This window comes from Pantherophis guttatus, chromosome 1 (assembly GCF_059756535.1).
Source record: "Pantherophis guttatus breed Tessera chromosome 1, ASM5975653v1, whole genome shotgun sequence".
NCBI lineage: Eukaryota > Metazoa > Chordata > Lepidosauria > Squamata > Colubridae > Pantherophis > Pantherophis guttatus.
The window spans coordinates 83,426,184-83,453,403 of record NC_142063.1 but is presented as its reverse complement, the minus strand read 5'-3'; the positions used below and the strand labels follow the sequence as shown (position 1 = coordinate 83,453,403).

General features: G+C 37.1%; 1 protein-coding gene across 11 annotated transcripts in view; it reads left to right on the top strand.

Annotated features, from left to right (window-relative positions):
- The window catches only part of PRR5L (proline rich 5 like), a 71,889-nt gene that overhangs the window by 28,784 nt on the left and 15,885 nt on the right, over nucleotides 1-27,220 (top strand). For all 11 annotated transcript variants that reach the window (XM_087877073.1, XM_087877096.1, XM_087877097.1 and 8 more), the window contains 5 exons: nucleotides 2,490-2,570; nucleotides 6,428-6,476; nucleotides 16,997-17,054; nucleotides 22,459-22,550; nucleotides 26,525-26,665. In XM_087877073.1, coding sequence (XP_087733199.1) covers nucleotides 2,490-2,570; nucleotides 6,428-6,476; nucleotides 16,997-17,054; nucleotides 22,459-22,550; nucleotides 26,525-26,665 — 421 coding nt within the window. The remainder of the gene's footprint in view (nucleotides 1-2,489; nucleotides 2,571-6,427; nucleotides 6,477-16,996; nucleotides 17,055-22,458; nucleotides 22,551-26,524; nucleotides 26,666-27,220) is intronic.

Genomic DNA, 27,220 nt, shown 5'->3' with positions numbered 1-27,220 from the left:
TTTCTCTTGTACCCAAAATATTTCAGAGCCCTTTTATGCCTTATAATACTCTTCTTCTGGCATTACTGTATTTCTCCGTGTTTTTGAATTCAAAAGGGATCTCTGCAATTCTGTGGATATCTCACCAATTGTATGTATCTTCTGGGAGTGGAACATTTTTCCACTTTGGTGTGCAAAGGAAAAGATTTTGGATTAAATCTGGTTTAAACTTTTCCCAAATGGCTCAAGGGAGTGAGTGAATAAACTTGAGTAAACGTGAGATAAGATGTTGTGAGAACTTGACAATATCCTGGCAGGGATTTTTTCCCACTAGAGAGATTTCTGTGTAGGTGTGTCTAGACTCTAGGTTAGTGATGGCGAATCTTTTCGGCACCGAGTGCCCAAACTGGAACACGTGCACATGAGCATGTGTGCACCAGAGCGCTGTAAACTTGAAACCAGCTGGCCAGTGCGCATGCGTGCGCTGGAAACCCAAGAACCAAGTGGCTGGTGTGCATGTGCGCATCAGCCAGCTGGTCTTTGGCGTTCCGGCGTGCATGAAGACCAGGTGGCTGACACGCATGCGGATGCCGGAAACCAGAAGAGCAGCTGGCGACAGCACATGCCCACAGAGAGGGCTCTGCATGTCACCTCTGGCACGTGTGCTGTAGGTTCGCCATCACAGCTCTAGATGATTTTAAAGTGTGGTTGCAAAAAATGTCTTGGAGTATTTATTGAAGATGATTTGATGGCTACAGTTAATTCTACTTTTATTGCTTGGTTAACCTGTCAAGTTATGGTTTACAATTCTGTTAAGAAGAAAAAGTTCCAAACATAGTTTGTTGATTCAGATGTAATGGTTGTCAGTGTAGTGGTTTAGAGAAAAACAAGTGAGTTCCCTCAAGGGCATTTCTCATAGTATCAAACTGTGATTCTATGCTGTACAAGTATTCTTCCACTTAGGACCACAATTGGCCCCAGAAATTTAATCATTAAATGAAATTGTCATTAAGCAAGATGTCATTTCATTCAATAACCGCAGTCCTAGCTCTTCCAGTTGTGATTGTTAAGCATCTTTGCAGGTTGTTAAGTATAATGCTGGGAAACCCAGGCCCTCTCGCTACCCCACCATGCCCAGGTCCGTTTACTTTTGGATTCTGCAGCTGCTGATTACTGAGGCCACTTGCTCCATCCTGCAAGCGGGCCCCATTCTTGAGATGGTTCAGAAGGCTCCTTCTCCAAAATCCCCAGTTTGGAGAAGAGGCCTTCCAAATGATCATGAGAACAATGGCATTTGCTGGATTTTTTGCCAGATATGAAATTTGTTCCTCCAGTGCATGCATGGATTTTCCCTCACTGTATGGAGGGAAGGGGAAATATCTTAGTGCACTGGGGGAATGAACCTAAAATCCTCCACACACACACCCTGCATATCCTTCCCTGCTGGCTTTCCCATTGACTTTCTGGGGAAGCCAACAGAGAAAATTGCAAATGGCAATCACATGAGGATAAGACAGTTGACATATGTTTGTAAACGCAAATGAATTACCAAAAGCCTGAAATGCAATCATGTGACTGCAGGGAAGGGGGATAGCATAACCATTTGCCAAGCGATCGTAAATGCAGTTATTAAACTACCGTAAGTTGAGGACTACCTCTTTGTGAATTATCACACGATCAGTAACGACGCATAGCCCTATTTAAATGCCTGCAGTTAATGGTGCAGAGAGCATTTACAAATTGTTGCAGACAGCAATGATTAATTCTGCTTTCATCTCCCTCTCAACTCCATATGGTGCTAGCTGAGAACTGTGATCGGTTTGAAAGTGGATAGTTTGTACAAATATAATTATAGATAACTGGATTAGTGAAGGAACTAGCAAAAATGTCCTTATTTTCTTGAATTCTGTTATCTTGGTAAACATTTTTTCATGTTTTATGGGGGGAAACCCTGGGTTAATTCAGAGACTGTTCCACGGTGATTTGGCCATGCAGTCCTGCAGAGATAAGTTTTTGCATCTTGTGAAACATACACAACACTCTTCTTTCTTTCTTTTATAAGAAAGTATTCTTTTGTGGTATGTAGTGAAGCAAACTCTGTATAATCACTGGCCTTTGTGTATGCCTGGAGAAGTCAGAATACACTACGGCTAAAATTTCCAGAGTTGGTTTTTGTTTCCAAAGAAGATGATGCAATAGTCATGGCAGTGCTCTAAATAAGAGCTGCATAAGGGCAGAAGAAAACAGCGGTGCACTTAATTTTGACTAGCACCTGCCTGTATTAGTCTCTTGATAGCTGTATAATTATATTTCTCTCCACAGCCGTGAGCAAAGGAGTCTAATGATTCCATGGGGGGTGGAATGCAGAAGTCATTTAAGGGCAATTAATCTCCTTCTCTACTCTCCGATATATTTACACAGTTCTTGACTGCAGTTTCATTGCTTTGTGTAAATCAGGCGATGACATTCATTATTTATGACTGCCCTAACCTTCTCCTTCTGTTTGGCAGTGTTCAAACAGCAGTGATCAATGTCTTCAAAGGGGGAGGCCTGCAAAACAATGAACTCTACATCCTCAACGAAAATGTCAGGTATGTGGATTTAACTGAACTGGATTCAACAGCTTTCCCAGGTCGGGGCAAAGTAACGCTGAGAGTTTTGTGCTGTGGCAGTAGCTTGTGCCTTGGATTCCTGATATGCTTCTTTTATTGGCACAGGAAAGGAGACTGAACTATGGACTCTTTTTATGATGCCAGAGCAGAAATTCACAACAGAAAAAAAAGGGTCATATATCAATGATTTTATATGGGAAGCAGGAGAATGGATTTAGGTCCTTCTTCCTCTTGTTACCAGGTGATTTCTTGTAGTAGCAGTGGCAATAATAGATGGTTGAAATCAGAATTTGGTCTGGCTCCTCTTCTAGCAAACTTCTTACATCTCGGGCCTCTTGGCATCACCGCCCCACAGGGTGAGGGGGGCATGCTGGGGAAGAGCTGCACAGTTGCCGGCACCACTTCTTCTTCCTGTGCAGCCCCAGGGTCAGTCTGGGTGCGGTGGGAGCTGCCCCTGGATGTGCTTTCCACAGGAAGAGCAGTCCTTACCCAGCTTGGAGGGGCTGTTGGGCTTGCTATCCTCGGTCCCTGGCCGGGCACCCTTCTACTTTACATGCCACAATTATAGTTAAGAAGTGGCTATCACAAAGGGTATCTTTTCAGCTTCCTTCTGCCATCATAATATTAAAGGAACTTCAGGACGGGGAAACTATCACCTGTAAGAATGGCTTATTGGTGGCTGGCTGGCTTGTTGTTGATGTGGAAGCTACATGTGTTTCATATTTTTAGCAGACAGAGCAATGGTGCTATGTGATGGAGCTATTTGCATGTAAGCAGGGCTGAGATTGTTTTCTCTTGAATTTTTGCAAAGAGTTTGAGGGGTTTTTCCCATCACTGTTATTCTGCAATAATATATGTGGGGTCAGAAATGAGTAAATTTGCACTTTCTGGGGAAAGATTTAATTGAGGGTGAGAAAAGTTCTGTATGAGTTGGTGAGGTGCTGTGTGAATGCCGCTGCTTTGTAAGGTGATGCTCTAAAGAAGTGGCATCATAGAAAAGAACTAGCCTTGAACAGGGGTTTCATCCTCAAATAGGTTTCTGTTTCTATGCCCCTGCTTTTTCTTGAGGTGTTACTGATGCATCTGCTTTGATGATTGGTGCTTTTGGAAGTGGGATGCAATAGGTCTGCTCTTCGAAATCTGAGTGGAATCATATTTAGGTACTGAATTTGTGTATATGAAAAGAGGTGAAAAAGCATCAGTGACAGAGAGATTACTATGCGGTAGGTGTAGAATATTGCAGATTTCAATGTTCATTGGGAATATCTTTGCAAGTCGCAGAAGTTTGGATAATGATGAAAATAGGCACTGATCATGCAATGAATTTATTTGAATGGTCTGGTTAGATGTATGAGCACAAAAAAGATTCATTTCTTGATGGAGCCTGTTTGGTGCAGTGGTTAGGGGGCCAGATTAGAAAGCAGGAGACCATGAGTTCTTCATGCCTTAGCACAAAGCCAGCTGGGTGACCTTCAGCCACTCATTCTCTCTCAGCCCTAAGAAGGAGGTAATGGCAAACCACTTTAGAAAACCTTGCCAAGAATACCGCAAGTAGTATCCAAGTAGTCATCAAGAGTCAACAATGACTTTAAGGCACCAAAAAACAAAAACAAAGGCATGGCAATAGAGTAAGAGTTTTCTCTAGGAAATGGAAACAAACATTAGTTTGATTATAGCTTCAAATTTGATAAACACATAGAATGATCTCTTTTTTTTTCTTTTTCACTTCATGGCCTTTCTTCCTTCAACTCTGTGAACTTGTTTAAACATTGTCAATGCCAAGAAAGTGAAAATGTTTCAACAAAAGGTTATCAGTATTCTCCATGCTTCTGACTGATATGAGTTAATTAAGAATAGCTCTGGCATTTTCTCCAGTAGCACAGATTTTTATGACTGATTTAAAAACATCAGTTTAAAGCATGCAGTTTTGGCCATAAGATCTTGCTTTGAGAACAAAAATGAAGCCTTCATAAAGATGGCTTTTTTTTTTTTTGCTTTTTGTATCATCTCAGTAAGATACAGTTCTTCATGCTCTGACAAATGGCTTTGTAAGTTTTTTCTGAAGTCAGATCCCCCCCCTTTCATGCTTATGGATAAAAATCTTACTGCTTTAATGCATACTTTAAATAAGAGGCTTGGAAAGGAAAGTTGTTGTTAACAGCAGTACATTCATTTTGGTCTTTGTAAAAGCAACATTTGTTTTTCCAGCTATGCAACTGCTTTCCATGTATATAAGCAAATGCATATAACTAGCTTGCTTGTGTATAACAAGAAGAGGCAGAAATTTCAATCGGATCAATCAGCTGTCAACAAAACCACCAATTACACCTCTTTTATCATAATTTCCAGAAGGATAAATGTATTGGCACATCACAGCAAATTTGTGTGTTTCATTTTGAAGACAAATGAATTTTGTTATGTGGATTAAAGTTCACTCAATGCATTAACTAAATTGGGCTCCAGATCCCAAAATCCTTCATTTAATAAAGCTTACTTTGCAAGGATGCCTGATTAGGTTTGTTCAGTGGATTGGTTAATTGCTGGAGTGAGAAAATGAATAGCAAATATATTGGGCGAATGCCTGGAAGGTTTTGATCATACAGGGTTAGGGAAGGAATTGGTGGTTTTAGTTTACATGAGCTCAGAAAGCAAATTTGTTAGTCCAGTGAATGGGATAATTTAAAAAGGAGGAAGGAAATAACATTGGTGAAGAATGGCTGCCCATAATTTGAGAAGCACTATGGGGTGGAAATTGAGGACAGGAATTCAGAATTCTTACAGATCTCATGTATTGAATTAATGTTGGTACTATAAATTATTGGGTGCAGCAAGGAGAAAAGTGATGTCTCAGACTCTCAGCTTCATGACAAACTGTAACAGGGAGGTTGTGTAATAGTAGTAACATACTACTGCAAAATGATTTTTAAATTATTGTTTTGAAGACATAGATGGGGTTTAGTTGGGGTCCATGGGTTCATCCTCTCCTTTATTTTCAGGTATTTAAAATTCAAAATCAGCTATACCTCAATTCTGCTTGAAAAGATTCAGATTTAAAAAGTAATATTATAGTGATTTACTTGAGGATAAACTGTTGAAATTGGAATTGTATAATGTTTGTCATTGATCAGAAAACGACAGGGATTTTCTGTACTGGAATGTTGCTGAAATTGTTTCTCTTCTAGCATGGTGGACTTTGTCATACAGATTTTTGTAAGGTTTGAAATAGTTTCTTCATGATTATTAGGCATTAAATGCATATGGGATGGGACATCAAAGCATTACGAGTTAACCTGACTGGAAAGGGTAGACATCTTGGTTTTGCTTTGCTTTCCAGCCCACTCAAAAATAATATCTAGGAATGTAGGAGATGGCCAAATCAGATCTTACCTTCTTTAAAAATTGAACTTGTTCTTCCTTAACAGGAGTTAAGTATGAAGACTAAGGTCTTTTGATCAAATTCTTGCTATAAAGTTTGTCTCATACAAATAAGTATTTCTAATCCAGATAGTTAACGTGCTACAAGGAACACATTGTCAGAATGTGATTCTAAATGATTCATGCAGGTGTGGATTAAATCAGATTAAAAGCAAAGGAAGCTTGCTTTGGTTAAATGTAATGTTATACTAGTTACCAGTTTGATGTTCCACCAACTTAGGATTCTTTGTCAACTACCAGATGTGTCATGGGAAAGAATGAAAGAAATAAAATTAAACAATACATAAAAGTCAAAAATATCTTATTAGTCACCTATGAATTATAGAGTTCAGTAAATATCTACTTTTTAAATTATTATTTTCTGGAAGTGTTTTCATGATAAGTGATCCATTTCTTTCCAGGCAGTTGTTGAAGAGTGAGCTTGGATCCTTCATCACAGACTATTTTCAGGTAACATTTAGTCCTTAAGTGGATAGATGAAACAATGAAATTGGACTATCTTTTGGTTAAGTCTTTATGCTGGCTTTCCTTTTTCTTCTCCTTTTTAAGTAGCTACAATTTCTTGGACTTTGAATAGAAAACTAGAAAGTGTTTCAGACAACATAGCATGATAGCATAGCATGAAAGCTGGACAACCTTATTCGCAGAACTACAAATTGATAAAAGTTAGTATTTCTTTTCTTAAAATGGTAGGATTGTATTACATAAAAATGCCCCATTTAAGTAGCTAATGCTATGAAGATGATTCTTTTTCTTTAAAAACTCTTGAACAATTGGAAAGTGGGTTTCAGAAAAATTCACAACTAGTGAATTTTCTCAGCTTCTGGCCTCAAAACCCCCTCTTTGCCCCCAGTAAATGGGGGTATGTGTTGCTTAAATTACAATGCTCACAACTCATGTTTCTCTTTTCCACATTCTCGTCATCATTCTCATTGCAAAACTTATAAGTGGAAATGTAGTTCAATGCCTTATGAACATTTGGGATAAATAATATACCTAAGATTTTTTTAGATAATGTCTGTTAATCCAAGATTATTAGGTTCCCCTAGAGCAGTGCCCCCCAACCTTTTGGGTACCAGGGACCGGTTCCGTGGAGAGAGTCTTTCCCGCAGACCAAAGGGGGCATGGTTTCGTGTGCTGCCTGCATCCTGCATATGGGTCTTTGCTTTATTGCGTGGCCCAGTTTCTGGTATACTGCGGACCAGTGCCGGTGTATAGACCTGAGGTTGAGGATCTCTGCCCTAGAAGACTCTGGAGTACTCTTGAACATTATAAAATCAGAATAAAGAGATTTGATAATAAGGCATCATGTAGAAGTTTCCACAATCACAGTCTTTGAAGATATTCCACCTTTCAATAAATATTCAGCTGACGCTTTAATATTTCCTAATCAGAAATACTTTATGTGGCCTCTTGTACGATAGGGTTAATGCATTTTTCCATATTGATTTAACATGGCCTCAGTGGTCACCGAGAAGAGACCATCCTTGAGAACAGCTTCCTTCGATGAGTTTTCCTATCTAGGAATTCATGCTATGATACTTAGCCCTTCCCCACCTTTTTGGAAAAAGCTGCCTAAGCAATGACATAAGATGTACAGTGCAAATACCCATTCTTAGCACTTAAATGTGGAATGCATGTTAGATAAGCTGTCAACCCACATAGTTCCAGCATGCACTAAGAGATGGTGTGGTTGTGGCTTTGAAACACATGAACAGAAATCTCATTTAATAAGCCTTTCAGGGAATGTAGCATTGCTTTTTGAAATCTAAATAGTCTGCCGAGCAACAATAATTCAAACACTGGAGGTGAGGAAATGCATGAGTCAGAGTGAAATTGTTACGTACCTTTTAACCGATAAACAGCCCTCAAAGATCTTAAATTTAACCACATAAAAAGTTTGGGTCCTGTTATGTACAAGAGTGCAAAAAAAAAATGTGTGCACAAATTCATAGCTATTGTTACTGTGAAAGCAGCCTCATTAGTGAAACGAAACCTTTGAAACCAAATTATGAATAGGATGTTTCTTTCGTCCACCTCTATATTGGGGACCCAGCCCTATTCAGGTCAGGTGAATGTCATGATAACAAATTAATAAGTGAATGTTTTAGTAGATTGATTAGTGAGAGCCAACTTTATCCGGCAAGATTGTAGGTTAGAAACACTTGTTAGCACTTGATTCTAGTGCATGTAATGACATTTAAGGGATAAAAAAAACACCAAAATGTTATTTCCCTCAATGACTTGTTCCTGTAATTTATGTTCTGCTAGATTAGCAGATTTTTTTTAAAAAAAATAAGTCATCTAAAACAATAATAGAATAAACACTGAACAATAAATCAGCATTACTGAAAATCATGGCTTATGATAAATGGCATGCTGGTGAATTTCAGCTTATTTACTACTCCTGCTAGCTTGAATTGTTAAATAAATCTGGAATGATTTATTGGCACATCAGTTGGACTAGAGATGTTTGGCTGTTGGTCTCCATGCAAACCATAATTTCTAAAAGAAAGGAACCATGGTTTACAATTCTGGCTTGTAAGCAGTGAGATAAAGCCAACATTTCTGATGCAGGCAATGTGCTGAAAGGATGGGTTTTGTTTGGCCTCTTGTATTAATCGTGAGGAATGAAACATAACTGATGAGCCAGATATATCAGCAGCTCAATTACAGTGAGGATTCTTCAGAATTCTGGTTCATTCTATGTGAAAATGGCCAGTGTTTAGAAATATTATTCATTCTTTTTTTCACCATAAAAATAATGGAATTGGGCCAATAGAACTAAGTTTAAGATTCAGTCCATTCAATACTTCAACCCTAATACTTTCTCCTATACTCTCTGGGAACAAAGAGTACACAACCCAGATCTTACACAAATATTATAGGTCTAATTAAAAGATGGTACTTCACCTCAGATAGCAGTAAAATTGACTGAAATTGTGAAATGTTAGGCAATGTGAAATAATGTAATAGTAAACCATGGAATGTGCTTATAAGCATGAATGGACACAAGTTTGAAGCTTTTGCAGATAAGAGGAGAAGAATGTAAGTTTGGAGTTGCAGCCATCATAGTTTACTTAAAATTCCTGGTTCATGGTTTGATTTTGGCTCATAATGACTAAATATTGTTTGCTATTATGTTTGAACTGAACTGCTTATTTGGGGAGTTGATAACTTTGTAAAAAAAAATACAAAAATAGTTATCACAAATGTTTTCTTCTATCATGAGTTAGATGGACGGAAACCTCATTTTTATTAAACACTCTTAAAGATCCGCTTTCTATTTATACCTGTCCTAATCTTAGCTGTAAAGGAGAGTTGCCTTAATAACAAATTGGAGAACTGGAATCTCATCCTAGAAATAAGAACTTAATCTGAGCGAGAGAGGCATTTTCTTTTTCTACTACTTTAGATAGAGGTTTTTTTTTTTTTAATAATAAAAATATTTCAAATTGAGTTACAAACAGGCCAAATTGTGAGATACCAGATCACTTGATCTGTAGTAATTTTAATTTCCTTTTAAACTGAAAGTAAGCTATTAGCGCACTATAAACATGTGTGCATTTTAAAGGAATGATTCTAATTCTATGCAAGAGGACTCTGGAAGACTTACACAGTGTGAAAAGTAGAGTAACTGTTTTATTATTTCTGTAATTCTTGAGGACTAGTTACGGTACTATTTACCAAAGTACTCATAACCAAATCACTGCGGCATTTCATGAAAACAGAATTTACCAATCTACAAATGCTTTTTCTCAATAGTGAATGTTTTCAATTCTATAATCACATTGACTAGGGTGCTCTGTGCCTTAAACACAAACGTATCCTTTTGACTTTAATTGCATATATGGGAATTTTGTATTTCAAAGAGAACTTCCAGTAATACTCCTTCCAGAGGATATGTGAGATATATACAAAGATGTACATATGGGATATTCGTTTTCATAAATGTAAAAGACAAAACTTCATATTTCATAGCAGTCTGACTCAAAAAATACAAATGGAATTGTCTGGTGGGATGTATTGCACTGCTTGCAATGTAATCTTGAATAAACTATTCCAACAGATACTTCTCCATGTGAAGGAAGCACACTTTGTTTCTCTATTCTTTCCTAGTTTAATTGGGTAGAATCAGGGGTGAAATGTTCCTGGTTCGGACCAGATTGCCCGATCCGGTAGCAATGGAGGCAGGTGGTTCGGAGAACCAGTAGCAAACATCCCTGCCCCCCCACCCCCATGCCCAGCTGAGCCGCACAATCATCAGAGGCTTTTTTTTTTTTTACTTTTAAAAGCATTTTTTCTACAACCTCTTCAGCCCAAAATTTTTTTAAAGGATTTTAAAATCCTTTAAAAAAAAAAAAAGGCTTTTGATGATCGTGTGGCTCAGCTGGGATTGTCAAAGGCTTTTAAAAGAAAAAAAAAGACTGCTGATTAGGCAACTCAGCTTGGATCGTCAGAGGCATTTAAAAGAAAAAAAGCCTCTCCCGATCAGGCAACTCAGCTGGAATTGTCAGAGCCTTTTGAAAGCATTTTTTTACAACCTCTTCGCTGAAAAATTGGTTTTAAAAGTAAAAAAAAAAAAAAAAAAGGCCACGCCCACCCAGTCACATTTACCCCCCCCCCCCAAAGCCATGCCCACAGAACTGGTAGTAACAAATTTTAGATTTCACCACTGGGTAGAATGTCCCATTTAAAAAAATACTCAAGTCTTGGTTATGGAAATTTGCATAATTAATACTACTTAACCTATATTTTAATGCAGTCATCCAGTTTTACATCTGTATATGCAGATTTAAAAGTTCCTTTAGTTCTTCCAACTCATTTACAAAGTGGCTCCTCAGGTGACAAAAGTTGAGTTTGCCCACTAATTGTTCTAGCTATTTTTTGGATAAATGATAGCAGCAGATATATATATATATATATATTATTGTACAAAGTTGCACATATATCTGATAGCCAATGAACTTTTCAGCTAAGCCACTGACATCTGGAACATGATATCCAGAAGAAATGTAAAGTGTTATAAGTTACCAGTTACTGTTCCTCATATGCTGGAATAGTGTGTTAAAGAGATTCTTGATATCTTGTTATTTAACGAAATAATCTGGTTGCTTAGTCCTTACATGCGAAAGAAAGTTTTAAGTGACAAGCCTTATGTATTCTATTAAACTAAAGGTTAATTAATCAAGTGGTTTACATTTCACACAGACTACATAACAAATATATGGTTAATACAGCTTCAGAACTTAAGGTTTATTCAGTAAATCAGTTAACCATTCCATATCTAAGCCCAAAACACAGTTGTTGGGTTCACAAGTCAGATTTAGCCGAAACAAGGAAACAAAATTATGACTTACCATGATGTGTACATCTAACCACTTACTATTGTTTTATGTTTGAATTCTGATAGATAAGAGCTTATATTCCTTTGTAGCTCCTCAAACTTTTCTTTGTGTTATGATTCTTTTTCAATCTGGATTTTTAACTGAAGATACTTAGTTTTCTAGTATCTTTACCCAAGTTCATAAATTATTACAGTGGGGAGAGGAGGGAGAATATAATACATGGCATGGTTTGTGAGAATAATATAAGTAATTGTTTATTCTAGCATTTTGAGAAATTTGAGAAGATGATTGCTTACTTTTGCCCAAAGATATGTTTATTGAATCTGAAATAATCACTAGACTTCTAGGTAACACAGAGAAAGGCCTTCTGTTAAAAAGGGACTCAGACTTCTATGCACCATATAAAAACAAACCATGGATTATTTTAAACAGTCTTTATTGAGTAATTTTAATTAGGTTGGCATAGTCTTTCAAAATAAAGCTTCTTGGGCAGGAAGCACTGCAAGGGCATTGATGCATTTCTCAGAATGAGAATAGCTTCTTCCCTGTGATTGCTATATATTTAGACCATTTGTGCATTTTTTTTTTTTTTGCCTGCATTCCTTTTCTTTTGGCTTGTTCTGAATTTGCAGGAAAATAGTTGCTTGGGTAATTGAACATAATACTGCTGACCAATTTTCTGTTTTGTTCACTGTTCCTCTGTGTGCTTGCTTGCACAAAGATCCCCCGTCAGCCAATTATTTTCCATCAGACAAGGAAATCACAACTATTCTGGATAGTTGTGAATTATTCCATGTGCATACAGTGTAGGTAAACTGTAGGCAGTGGAGTACATCTATGTATCTCTTGAAACCATAAACACTTCCCATAAATGTTAGAGGAATAGTTACTTATAAAAAATACTCATATGATTCATCTGCCTCTTTTTCACAGTGGAAGGATTGCTCATAATCATGGGCATGTTTTATTACATAAAATTCTGTCTGCATGCATAACCTCCAGGTTTTTTCAAACTGGTGTATCCAGATGTGTGCAGGATTTTAATTCCTTGAATTCTTATGACCACTTTGTCTGGGAATTCTGAGAGTCCAGAGGGCACCTTGCACATGATTATACAAAAGACTACTATTATATATTATCCCAGTGGGCAGGAAGACAGATTCCAGTTGAATGTCAGGGAAAAAAACATCTTAACAGTAACAGTAATTTGAAATTAGAATCAATTACCTAGAGAGGCATCTTTCTTATTAAACATTTCTGATTTAAGGGTAAGCAGAAGCTAAGTAAGTCTCTGTCAGGGATGGTTTAATGTGGATTTTTTTGCACTGAGCAGAGGATTGGACTTGATGGCCTAAGCAGTTCCCCAATTCCATGATTATAAATTTTGCAGTACACTGGCAAATTACAATGGCTACCGGTCTGCTTTTGAGTGCAGTTCAAGTTGCTGGTTGTGACCTTTAAAGCTTTTAATGGCATAGGTCCAGGCTACCTGATGAACTGTAATCCTGCTAAGACCAGCCCATCCTACTCAAGTCGGCAGTGAGAACTTACTGTAGATCCCGTCAGTCAAAGAACCCTGACTGTCAGGATCCAGAAGAAAAGCCTTCTCTGCCGTAGCATCTGCCCTTTTTGCCCTCCAGGGTAAGATCTGTCTCGAACCTCCTATCTTTCTGTAAGAGCCTAAAGACGTGCCTCTGCGAATTGTCCTGGGGATCCAATAGAGAATTCTAGAGGTGGCTGCTAGATTGACAGCAGACTCCACTTCCCTTCACCTCTCTGCTCCCCATGCATCTATTTTTTTTTTTTTACTATTCATATCAATGTATTTTTTTGGGGGGGGTTCTTTCTCCTTGCTTGTTTTATTATTTTTATTATTGTTACATATTATTGTTATATTTTTTATTATTTATTTAAGAAAATTTGCACGGCCGCCCACTCACTCTCAGTGACTCTGGGCAGCTCACAGAAATAAAAACCAATTTACAAACAATAAAAAAAAAAGTCAATCAAACAAGCCACTTGATGGGCTCCATCCCACTCTGGGATCTTCAAGTCTGTTGGCAAAACCCGGTTTTGAGATAGATAGATAGATAGATAGATAGATAGATAGATAGATAGATAGATAGATAGATAGATAGATATATTGATTACATACAGTCAGGTCCAGAAATATTGGGACATCGACACAATTCTAACATCTTTGGCTCTATACACCACCACAATGGAGTTGGAATGAAACAAACGCAATGTGCGTTAACTGCAGACTGTCAGCTTTAATTTGAGGATATGTACATCCAACTCAGGTGAACGGTGTAGGACTTACAGCAGTTTGTATATGTGCCTCCCACTTGTTAAGGAACCAAAAGTAATGGGACAATTGGCTTCTCAGCTGTTCCATGGCCAGGTGTGTGATATTCCCTCAATACCCCAATTACAATGTGCAGATAAAAGGCCCAGAGTTCATTTCAAGTGTGCTATTTGCATTTGGAATCTGTTGCTGTCAACTCTCAAGATGAGATCCAAAGAGCTGTCACTATCAGTGAAGCAAACCATCATTAGGCTGAAGAAACAAAACAAACCCATCAGAGAGATAGCAAGAACATTAGGCGTGGCCAAAACAACTGTTTGAAACATTCTCAAAAAGAAGGAATGCACCGGTGAGCTCAGCAACACCAAAAGACCTGGGAGACCATGGAAAACAAGTGTGGTGGATGACCGAAGAATTCTTTCCCTGGTGAAGAAAACACCCTTCACAACAGCTGGCCAGATCAAGAACACTCTCCAGGAGGTAGGTGTATGTGTGTCAAAGTCAACAATCAAGAGAAGACTTCACCAGAGTGAATACAGAGGGTTCACCACAAGATGTAAACCATTGGTGAGCCTCAAAAACAGGAAGGCCAGATTAGAGTGTGCCAAACAACATCTAACAAAGCCTTCACAGTTCTGGAACAAGATCCCATGGACAGATGAGACCAAGATCAACTTGTACCAGAGTGATGGGAAGAGAAGAGTATGGTGAAGGAAAGGAATTGCTCATGATCCTAAGCATACCACCTCATCAGTGAAGCATGATGGTGGTAGTGTCATGGCGTGGGCATGTATGGCTGCCAATGGAACTGGTTCTCTTGTATTTATTGATGATGTGACTGCTGACAAAAGCAGCAGGATGAATTCTGAAGTGTTTTGGGCAATATTATCTGCTCACATTCAGCCAAATGCTGCAGAACTCATTGTACGACGCTTCACAGTGAAGATGGACAATGACCCAAAGCATACTGCAAAAGCAACCAAAGAGTTTTTGAAGGGACAGAAGTGGAATGTTATGCAATGGCCAAGTCAATCACCTGACCTGAATCCCACTGAGCATGCATTTCACTTGCTGAAGACAAAACTGAAGGGAAAATGCCCCAAGAACAAGCAGGAACTGAAGACAGTTGCAGTAGAGGCCTGGCAGAGCATCACCAGGGATGAAACCCAGCGTCTGGTGATGTCTATGCGTTCCAGACTTCAGGCTGTGATTGACTGCAAAGGATTTGCAACTAAGTATTAAGAAGGGAAAGTTTGATTTATGATTATTATTCTGTCCCATTACTTTTGGTCCCTTAACAAGTGGAAGGCACATATGCAAACTGCTGTAAGTCCTACACCGTTTACCTGAGTTGGATGTACATACCCTCAAATTAAAGCTGACAGTCTGCAGTTAACGCACATTGTGTTTGTTTCATTCCAACTCCATTGTGGTGGTGTATAGAGCCAAAGATGTTAGAATTGTGTTGATGTCCCAATATTTCTGGACCTGACTGTATATATATATGTATGTATGTATGTATAAAATTTTATTCTATTTTACTTTCCATTTGTTTAATCTTTTTATTTCTTAATATTTTATGGTTGTGAGTCACTTAGAGATAGACAGTATATCAATTTAATAATAATAATAATAATAATAATAATAATAATAATAATAATAATAATAATAATAATAATAATAATGACTGCATTTGCTTAGCTTCATCTCTTATTCCTTATCCCTGCCAGAAAACGTTAGGTTGCCAGTTCCTTGGGAGATCTGTGTGAATATTCTTAAACCATATTCTGCAGAATAACAATATTAACTATTGAAGATGTTCTGTGAGTTGGTCTGTGGTTCTAAAAACTTTTTAAATGAGTTTTAGATCTGTTTGGTTTTTAGTGAAAAATGAATAGAAAATGCTGGTAGATCTCGCCATAAACATATATTAAAATAACTAAAAAAAATCACAAAGTTCAGTGAAAGTTCACAGGGAACATAGTCTTTGAAGTGAGAAAAAACTGACAGTACGGCTTCTTTTTCCTTCAGCACAACTTTGTGAAAGTGGATTTTCAGGATATTCTTCAATGACGACTAAATATTGAAATACATTTAATGATCAGAAATCTTATTGTAAATAAAATGATATTGCATGCAAGGCCATACATCCCATTAAACCGATTATTATAACTGCTGCATTAAATATTAAGAAAACAAGATTGTTATTTAAACAACTTTTTCATTTGTTTCCCTTTTTTAAAAAAACAAAAGATCTGAGGTGTTCCTCTTTTTTTAAAAAAAAAAAGAAAGTAAAGTTTTGCAAAGTGTGGCTTGCACTGATGATGTAAAATAGAGAGTCAACATTGACTCATTCCTTCTATTTTTTGAAGTTCAGAAATGAGTATCAGTTCTTATATAACACAATTGATACAAGAAGGAGTTGTGTCTGGGGACAGCCCCCAAGTTTTTAATTGTACAAAACATCTTTAGGAAACTCCCTACTTTAAGGGGAGATTCCAAAGTACAGGCAGATTCAATGACTAGATATACAATTGGATTGGAGCCATTACCTGAAAAATGGTAGAAGAATAAAATGGAATAAAATAAAATAAAATAAATATTAAAATAAAATAAAATGGCTAATAGCAAATTTGGACATTCCTTCATGCAGTGTATTGTTACAAGTCTTGGTTCTGCTCTAATTTTTAGCACACTAGAAAACCGGTTTAAGTATTTGTAATATTGTGTTGTCCTTTTAAATTCTATATAGTGCAGATCCAGACAGAACAGTCTCTGCACTAATTCCATAAGAATTTAGTTCAGTTGTTTTCTTCCACCAGTGAATATTTTACGGCATTGGACCATCAAGATATTTGCAACTGAAATATGCCACGTGATTGAAAATCTGGAGAACGGAGACTGTTTTTAGCTGATCATATGCAGGAATGCCTTTCTTTACATGTATTTTCCACATTTATTTGGCAATCCAGAAATATATGCTCTTTGAGACTTTCCAGAGCTGAAAGTAAAGTATAAATATAATATTAAAATGCAATACAATGATTAAGGCACAATAATAGCAATAAAATCCAACCTGAAAATCTTTGGCAGAAAAGAAATGAGTTTGATTAGGAATTGAGATATTACAGCTAGATCATGTAAAACTTTAATTGGCAATGTGTGTTTTGACATACTTACTTGATCTAAAACTAAGATATGTTGCTGATTCAGTAGATTGGGTAAATCTATTTGAAATAACACTTGTAAAAATTGAAACATGATTTGTATCATTGAATATTGAAAATCCAACCTTTTTTTTTTCTTTTTGGCAGAACCAGCTTCTTTCAAAAGGTTTGCTATACATAGAAGAAAAAGTTAAGTTTTGTGAAGGCAAGTATAGAAATTGACAATTTTGGGAAGAGCTCTGGATTCCCAGAAAGCTTTGTGAATCATCTTCTGAAGTTGCTAAGATGAATTCGTGGAAAAACCAACATATGAGAGTCACATGGCTAAATATCCCCAGGTCCTAATGTGTATAAGCAACACAATGAAGTCATAATAGTAGCATTGAATAGAAGTGATGTAGAATAGAGAGGAAAATACCTTTCTAATTGAAAAGCATGCTTTAAATATCTGTTTTTCAATACCATTTGTGAAAAAAAGAGAATAGCTTGCTGTGTAATATGTGCATCATGTAAATTATCACATGGGAGCATTTATCTGTATACATGTACGATTGATGACCAATTGGTGGTGAAAGATGTCTAGCAAATGGCTATAACCAACTTCATCAAATCAACATTGTTACAAAAGACTATTAAACATTGTTCATATTTCTTCAGGAAAAGCATGGCTTATGCTTGAACATTATAGACTGGGATCAGTTATGTTATGCCTATAATTGTCAATCTTCATCAGGAATATTTTATTATGTTCCACATGGTTTTTCCAATTGGTCTTGATGGGTACAACTAAAACATTGTGGATACATTGTGGTGGCCAGTCACTCTCAACTTTTTGATTATAGTGAAAAGTTTGTAGCATCAAGGAGTTGGACTAGAACAGTGGCCCCCAACCTTTGCAGCTTGGTGGCCCTGCAAGATGAAGGGAGAAGGAACTGGGCTGCACCAGTGGTGGACCGGCGCCTGTGCGCAGCTCAACTTGTGTGAGTAGCAGGCTGGCGTGCATGTGCATGCAGCTCAACTTGCGCATGTTGAGCTGCATGTGTATGTACGTGCCCACATGCCAGCCTGCCACTTGTGCAAGACGAGTTACACGTGTACCAGCCTGCTGCTTGCACAGCCCATCTGTAAATAGGTCACGGCCCAGTCGTGGGCCATGGCTCAGGGGTTGGGAACTCCTGGACTAGAAGATCGCCAAAGTTCTTTCCAACTTTGTTTTTTTGATAGTCATTTGAAAGTTAATCCCAAAAATATTGGGGCATACTCCTGGTTTTTATGAAATGTACTGTAGCCTTATCTTAGAATGACATACAGTACATGGGAGAATGTTACCTAGGTCAATAGGTAACCTAGGCCATAATAGTTTTCAGTTGCCAGTTTGCCAGGAAGTTATATGGTCTCTAATAGTTCAAAAAGAAGCGGGAACCTATGGAGAAATAAATCTATCCTAGTTTCTTAACCACAAAACCATTCAGACTTCTGACCAGATAAACTTCAATTGTTGTACCTGTTTCTTCACTAGTATAAGCTTTCTGGTTTATTGTTTTTCTGTTACTTGGATTCAAAAGAAAAGAAAGAAAAGAGTTTTGCAGATGGTTGTAAAAGTTGCATGTAATATTTTTATAACTTTTCTTAAATACCAGAGATACTCTTAGCTAGACATTAACAAGCAGATGTGATGTGACAGCTCTAGAACCTGTCAACTATGTTATTAAATTTCAACTCTCAAACTAATTTCTAATTGAAGTCAGATAATTAGAGTTCCCTTGAGGGAGACTTTTACAACTTAGTTTATTTTTTTAAAATAAAATTTTATTACATTTCAGTGGGACATAGGCTGCTAAGACTGCAATTCTGAGTCCTTATTTGGAAACAAGTCTAATAGCAATGAATAACATCTGCCTATAATGTTGCAATGTGATCTCACACAGTAATTTGGAGTGTGTGCTCATCTGGATCTTAGGCCATGACAATACAGCAGCCAAAATGTGTGCTTCTAGATTGGAAATAAAATCTGAGTTTGGCAATTCTTCAATGATAAGTTTCTGAATCACTCAACTTTATGTGGAAAATTCAGTTGGTGCCCTTTATGTCTGCTGAAAGTTAGTTTGGGAGAAAATGAGTGATTCTTCAGTTCCACAATTACCAGAAAAAAATGTAATGGTTAGTTTTGTTGGCACGGTGCCTGAAAAATATTTGTAAATTATTTAGACCAAAGGGGTTATATCTGTAGTGATGGTTCATCTCGCTTAAAAATAGTTATTCTTTTTTTACTACAATGCAACTGCTAAAAAGCACTTCAGCATGCAGTGTATGTAAAGGCCTTGGGTTACAATGACAATTGGGGTGAAATTTCCATTGTAAGTGGTGGCAGTTGCAAAACATGATATCACATGAATGAATCATGTAGCAATGGCAATCCCTCAGTTCCAATTGCTATTGACCACATAAGGCCAGGACCACATGAGTCTATAAGTAGGAAGAGTCCCAAGCTGGTGGATGAAGTGGTGGTGGGGTTCTGTGAGCAGTGGCACTGGATCATAGGCAGATGTGCAGATGCTGCAGGGGAGTGGGGGATACCTTAGACAGATGCTCCGGTGTGTGGGTGAGTGCCATGGGCAGGCCCTGTGGAGTGCAGATATGTGCTGTGGGGGGAGGTGCTGTCGGAAGGTAGTATAGAGTGTGAGTGGGCAAAAAAACAGCAGGAGCTACTTCTGATTTCTTGCTTCCCTCATTGACTTTGCTTGTAGAAAGCTATCAGGGAATGTTGGAAATTGCAATCCTTTTACCACAGCTCACTGCAACAACCAGAACTCTGAGGACTGGTTGTAACTCTAAATAGTTGAATGAATTGTTGCAACCCAGGTAGTACTGTATTATGATTTCAGAAATGAATATAAAGGCACAATTAACATGCTATGATCTGACTTCATTGGAAGAGGATCTGACCTTTTTTAATGGAAGTTTTACCTTATAACCAGATCAGGTCAAGTGAGCAGACAGAGACATATTCTTAACCCTATGCATGGGGATAGATGGTAACAAGGTTTAAAGAGAAACTATAACTGCGTTTATTTGGATGGAATTATAGTGTTCCATAGTATGCATGCCAAACGTTGACCACAGATTTACTCCTCACTTCAGTTAAGAGTTGCTGAAAAGGGTTAGAGGAAATCCTGTTTAATGGGTTTTGAAATATTAATGCATACTCACTAACAGATATTATCTTTCCTGGTAAAGAAAAGGTTTTGAGAAGCAATAACTTTATGGATAGTGGTTTTTGATGCTATGTAGAATTATATTAGTAAAAATGTAAGGGATGCATTCTATTTGACTTATTTTTTCTAATCTGCATTCTTAATTTAGCATTAAACTACTGCTTTGTTAAAACCTGAGCATATATTCAGCAGTTCATGTTAGGACTACTGTACAGTCAGCATCTCTGTCCTTGATCTTTCTGCAATGGAATTGAATAAAGGTTCTATTCATATTCAGTCACACATAAATAAAAGCCACTGTATGCAGAGAACCATGATAACATAGGATTCCTAACCATTTTGAGATTTATGGTTGTGTTCAAGAAACAGCTAGTAGAAAACCCCTTGAAAACCCCTCTCAAGTTCAGGATGTAGGTGAGGACTATGGGAATAGATCTTGTCTTCATAAACCCCACTTCATCTTTAGCCTGCAGGTGACCTTATTGTAATACGATTATATAAAATGCTAGCTAGACACCCGTGCTTCGCTATGAAACTATGTGATTGGGCGTGATAAAATGTAGAATGTGTAACTCCGTAGCATCAAAGTGTGTTAATATAAGGCAACTGGCAGTTGGAACAGAGGGGGAGGGGGAGTAGAATGTCCCAGCCCGCAGGCCGGATGAGTCACGTGCTGGCCATGCCCACACCTGGTTTAACGAAGGGGTAGCACCAGGGCATGTTAATATAAAGCAACTGGCAGTTGGAACAGAGTTCTTTTTAGGAGGGGAGGGGGAGTAGAATGTCTAGCTCCTTAGCATCAGAGCGTGTTAATATAAGGCAACTGGCAGTCCCCCTCCTTTCAGGTGGGAGGGGGAGTAGAATATCTAACTCCTTAGCATCAGAGTGTGTAAATATAATACTGTATATGAAATACTAATGATCTGATGGTCATTTCGAAAAATCCTTTCTTAGCGAGGACTTAGAAGCCAAGAGGAACATACGTGCCAAATTTCAAGTTTGTAGGCTTTACTGTTCTGGAGATTTCGTGATGAGTGAGTGGTATTTGGCTTTTATATATATAGATAGGCTTGATTCATAGGTTGTGATGTTGGACAAAGTATTTCCAGTCTCACCAGTTCCTCCTATGAAATGGGACTTTTGGTTTTCTCTGACCACTGTCCTTGTTATATCCTTCACACAAGTATGTGCCTCATTAATTGATATACAGTATTTGTACAACTGGGAATAGAATATTAAAATTCCTTGTACTGAACCCTTTTGACATTTTGTGGATACTGAAATGTTCTTTAAATAGAAAGGATTGGGGATACCTTATAGATTCTTTTTTCATGAAATGAACAATTAAAAAAAATGCTCTGAAAGTTGAAGCCTGCTAAATTATTACTGTTACACTCTCCCCCCCCTCTCTCTCTCAGAATGCCCACATTTTTAGTTAAAGGTTAATGAACTCTAAACAACAGGGGCTTTTTGCTAAGCATATTTTTTTTCCTTTTTAAATAAATCATTTTTTATAGTTTTCATATGACGTTAGCCTGAGGCAGTATGGAATACTGATTATCCCTCAGAAAAAGTCAGCACATTGTTTTATCTTGGAAGGAAGACAAATAGAAAGTTGGCATAACTGCCATGTGTTATAATTTATGTATCTGCAGCATTTTTATACTATCGGTTTCATGCAATTTTTGTCAAGGTACCCAAGTGCATAAAAACCCTAGAACAATGGTTCTCAACCTTTTCTTCACCACAGAGCCCCTTTAAATACCTTTTGTGGCCATGAACGATCAAGACTTAATTCAAGATTTAAATCATAAGATTTCTTTCATTTCATTTTCTGTATAGGCCCCTCCCCTCTACAGACCATAGGTTGTGAACCACTACCTTAGAAAGAAAACTATAAAACCTACTCTATCGCAAAAGATATCTGGAAATAAACAATTTACAACATTTCTAAATAATTAAATGTTGTATCTTGAAAACTGTCAGGCATGGTCTCGTTCAGAACTCCATAGGTCACTTCTATAATATAGGAATGTATCGCCAAAACCATGATGCTCTTCTGATCTTTCATGGGGAAAGGTACTTTCAGCATCCCTCATTTGCAGCAAACAAATCAGATGGGTCAATTCTACTTTAACTAGTTTTGCAGACATCCAGACTCTACATCATAAAGAGCCCTATAGGTTAAAACCAGCATTTTGAATTCTACTCGGAAATCTATTGGTTGGCTAGATCCTACCACTTATCTGCTGCTTATCTAGAAGACACCTAGCAACCTCCAATAATCTCACAAAGCCAAGCAATGAGTGGATTTTATTTGTACTTGGAAATGAGAGTTGCGTACCTAATAACATGTTTCTTGAAAGTTCCCTAATGTTTGTTGTATTTTTTTAGGAGAAGATCGTATCCATGTATTATCTGAAACCTGGGATCACTTCTTCACAGAAACTCTTCCTACACTACAGGCTATATTTTACCCTGTTCAGGTAAATCTAGTTAAATATAAGCTCAACAGGGCAGAGAAAAACATTTCAAATTTACCCTATAATTGAAGGAAGACACAAAACTTAATCTGCAAAGGAAATTTTAAACTTTAAGAATCACACATTTCACCAGAATTGCTGTTAAGCTTGTTTGTCCTGCTGTCAATAAGGTTATAAAACTCCTGACTAATTTAAACTACAAACCCCGTTACCCAATAATTATAAATCTACACTGTGTTAAAGGATAAATTATTCCGGATCAATATTTTGTGTTATTATTAATTTACAGATCAATATCCATTGTTAACAGTGCATTTTAGTTTTAACCAGCCAGAAGACATTGCAATTGGACAATACACTAATGATAAAAGTCTTTGTCTCCAACCTGGCACCTTCCAGGTATATTAGAATAACAAAATTCCCAGCCAACCTGGCCTGAGATTTTCTCAAGGACAAGATTTTGTGCTTTCTTCACCTGCTTTCCTCTGAATTCTTCAGTCATCTTCATTAAAGCTGTTTTTTCTTACCATTGTACCTGAGTAGAAAAACTGGAAAGAAATCTAATTTCCATGGTTGACTCTTTAATTTTAAGTGATGATTTGTAAAGAGGAAGCCAAATACTTGATAAGGTTCTATGGGGTATACTGTATATAGAGGCAGTATATTGCAAGGTAAAATCCTCTCTCACATTTTCTGATTTTAGAACTGTCTGTTCTCCTAGAAGCAGAGAAATCATGAAATGTATTTATATTGGCCTCTTACTAAATTGGCTCAACCCACCATCCAATAGGCCCAAGAATTTGTGTGCCATAGTTAACAATCTTCACTTACACCACCTTTTACATAAACCATTTTCACATTTGAAACAAGTAGAATGCTAATAACTTCTCTGTGTTCATTATCCCAGTAATTATTCTTGGCACTCTGAGATGAAAAAGGTAATATTTTTCTTTTCCAAGGAACTGAACGAGCTCAGTAACAGGGAATTAATTAGAAGATCAAGAAAATAATGTTATCTAAGCAAGAGAAGTTACTGATGGGACAGATTTCTTGTAGAATGAAAGTCTTAGGAAAGCGACATACTATTTCCAGAGCTCCCTTTAACAATCCAACCCTTTTCCCCCTCTAGCCCAAATGTATCAACAGGTAAACATCACTATCTTATGCAAGGCTTGTTTCAAAGTGGTATTTTCCACATTATTAGAGAGAATGTAAATATTTGCTTCTTGCTATAAGAGTCTTGATTTCCCATGCTGTCTCTCTCTTTCTCTCTCTTTTCTTTTTTCTTTATTCCCTTCCCCTATTCCTCCTTTTCATACTTGCCGCAGATGATAAAAGGTATGTGTGGCTTTACGGGCAGGTGAACTGTGCACATTTGAAAAATCTTTTAAGTCCTGGGATCCCAATAATATGTCCATGGACATGGGTGTCAGCATATCTTGCAATTCCTTTTTGACCTATCAGGGTCCCTACCCCATCTGATTTTGCTTTTTGTTTTAAATTTTTATTTTTTTAAGTGGGAAGCTGCAATGATCTCCATGTATAAGTGGCAGAGAATATATTAGGAACTCATAAGAGGTTATTAGCACAAATGAGATGAAAATCAGTTTAGCTTCTGGTAGATGGTCTCAATATTCCAAATATATCTACAGGGCCAGGAAGATTGGGGCCATAAATCAATCATTTTTTCCATCTATCACATTTGTAAGCAGATTAAATCATAAAGGTCAATGCTGCATCTTCTTTAGCATCTGTCCTAGGGCAAGATGTTTGAATTGAAAAGGTCCACCAAGTCCAGTCATAAGCATCTTTATGACTTTGGATTTGAAGTGCTATTCAGCTCTACCACATACTAAATAGATTACAACAGTTATTCTTTGAATTACCTTCAATTTTCCCACCTGTCAACACAATAGATTTTACTACGTATATAGGAAATGATTCACTCTAAGTTGTTGTACCTTGGTGTGATCTGAAATTACATCCTTTTTTCCCCAACTCATAATATTGCTGTTGCTTTTTTGATTGAAATGCTGTCCTGGATTGTTTTTTATCCGCACTACTGTTCAGACAAGTGCTTTCCATTTTAAATAAATAAAAATAAGCATATTGAAGCATACTGGTTCCAAAGACAGAGCTCAGTAGCATGCCATTTAAAACCTTCCTCCAGTTTGACAGAGAAATAATTGAGGTCTTTATGGCTTTTCAACCAACTGTGACTCCATTTGGTTGAGGTTAGCTGATTGTCTAGCCAAAATACGATGGAAAAATGGAAAGTTGTTTCTTGAAGTACAGATAAATGGATGAAAGCTTCATATTATAAGAGATGTTTTCATGCAGTGTGCTCTCTCTTTCACACTTTTCCTTCATAAACGTACAGTAGCATAAATAGCACAAAAGAAATTTGCTATTCTAAAATGTTGTAGCTTGAGTACAGTAACCAAAAAGATGCTGCAATGAATGTTATAATGATATGAAATTCAGTGATTATGAATAACACACTATAATATTTCCCAGACTATTGAAAGAAAAGGTGCTTGAAAAAATATAATTGTAATATAATATAAAGGGTCATTGACAGAAAAAAAATGATGCTTTGCTCTTCATCTACAGTAGATTGCTGCTGTACGACTATAGGCTGGCAGTGGAATTGAATTTAAATTATAAAAATGAACCAGTATGTATAGGTTAAATGAACAACTCTATATAAATTATAGAATTTTTATTCTATAATTTCCGCATTTGGCCCAAATGCGGAAAGCAAAGGCAATTAATTGTAACAGAATATTTTCCCCCAAATAAATATATTGGAAAAGGTTTCATATCATTAAAAGTGAAGAGCCAGACAAACAAAATTTGTTATCGTTTTGCGATGAATTGATAGGTATGGATAGTTTTAACCGTTCATAGCCTCCCATCTTGCCAATGTTCCCCTGTAGATTAAGACATATCTGTAATCCTAATGTTGTTGGATTGTGGATACTTATTTGCTGAGATGTTCCTTCTTGGTTATTTTTTAAAATTTGTACCGTAGGTTGGTTGTAATACAACAAAGATTAGATCAAGCTGAGAAGCTCACATATCTGTTTCTGTAGAAATTTCATTCACTTCTTTTTTTCAAGTCCTGCTCCATTTATTTACCCATAACCACACCCTTTGAATCTTGAGGAGAGCAGTCCATTTTAAAAACAGGAAATTTCTGGCTTCAGAGCCTTTGGCTTGTGGTCTTGTTTTGCATTTTGATGAACTTGTTAGTTGTATCATTAACCCTATTATGAATTGATGATTAACGTACATTTATTCCCTCCAGCTAGAGTTCTGGTTCATTAGTTGGAGATATCTAAACAATTCCCATGGAGAGCATACAGCATGGTTGATTTTAGCTATTAAAATAGGAGTTGTAAACACAGTGCTTAAACAAAGGTTGAAGGGTATGGTAGCTTCATAGGCTTGGCATTAGCTTTTTAAAGATAGCAGATAACAAAAACACATCTTTTTGAAAATAACACATGATTTTTTAAATAAAAACTTTATTCAAATGCTATATATTTTATCTCTTGGCGTGCTTTTAAATATCTGAAATTGGTCCACCAAAGACAAATTAATAAATTAAGCCTCATGCTTTAAAAAGTCCAAGATACATAGTGAAGTTTTTGTGGAACCCCTTGAAAAGGGTGCTGCTTCTAATATGCTTTCCCTGTCTAGCTACAAAGGAATACTACTTCCCCATTCCTAACCAACAGTTTCTACAACTGCCTTTCTATCCACAAACTGATTATCCACGGGCAGCATAATCATTGCATTTCTTTTAATTTACAGTAATTTCAATGTCAGTTTATGTTCATGTTACCAGCTTGTTCTCCAATTCTTTTATGATATTGTGTGGCATTACTGTCCTAAAACATAGGGTTCAGTTTGCAAATAGGATTGAACCGTATTCCAATGCCAATGGATGCCATTTTTTTCTATGTGTATAGGGTCAAGAATTGACCATTCGTCAGATTTCCTTGCTTGGCTTCCGAGACTTGGTCTTATTAAGAGTAAAGTTGGATGAGATTCTTCCTCTGATCCAAAGTAACCTTCCACCCTCCATTATCCAGATGCTGCTAATTTTACAGGTGGGCAATGGTCTTATTTCCACCTCTCATTTGTGATGTTTGTGGGGGTGGGCAAACATTTCAAGGCTGAAATATTTTGACTCAAAACATCCTGTTCCAACCTCTCACTAGAAGCGTAGTGATGTTGGAACAGCCTGTTTTAACATTAGATTAATGATTTTAGCCTGTTTTAACATTAGCAACCTTGAAATGTATTGTACTGACATCCAAATGTATTGCACACCACTGTTAATGAACATTAGACATACTGTAAGGATGAAATGACTGCTTTCCAAACAGTTTATGAAGCAGAGAATTGCCTTTTGGCCTGGACCTACAAATACTGGTTCTCTAGATCACTGGGGTCTGTCTCATAGAAAGACATTGATGATATGCCTGCCTGCCTAAATGTCTCTATTCTCATGCTGTAAGCATGACTCTTATGGAGAAAATCAACATGATGCAGCCTTAATCATGTGTGTTGGACAAGGTATTTTTAATTAAGAGGGCTGGATTTCTGACACCCGTCTTTCATTGATAAAGTTTGAGGTATCTAAAATCTAGTTTTCTGAATAA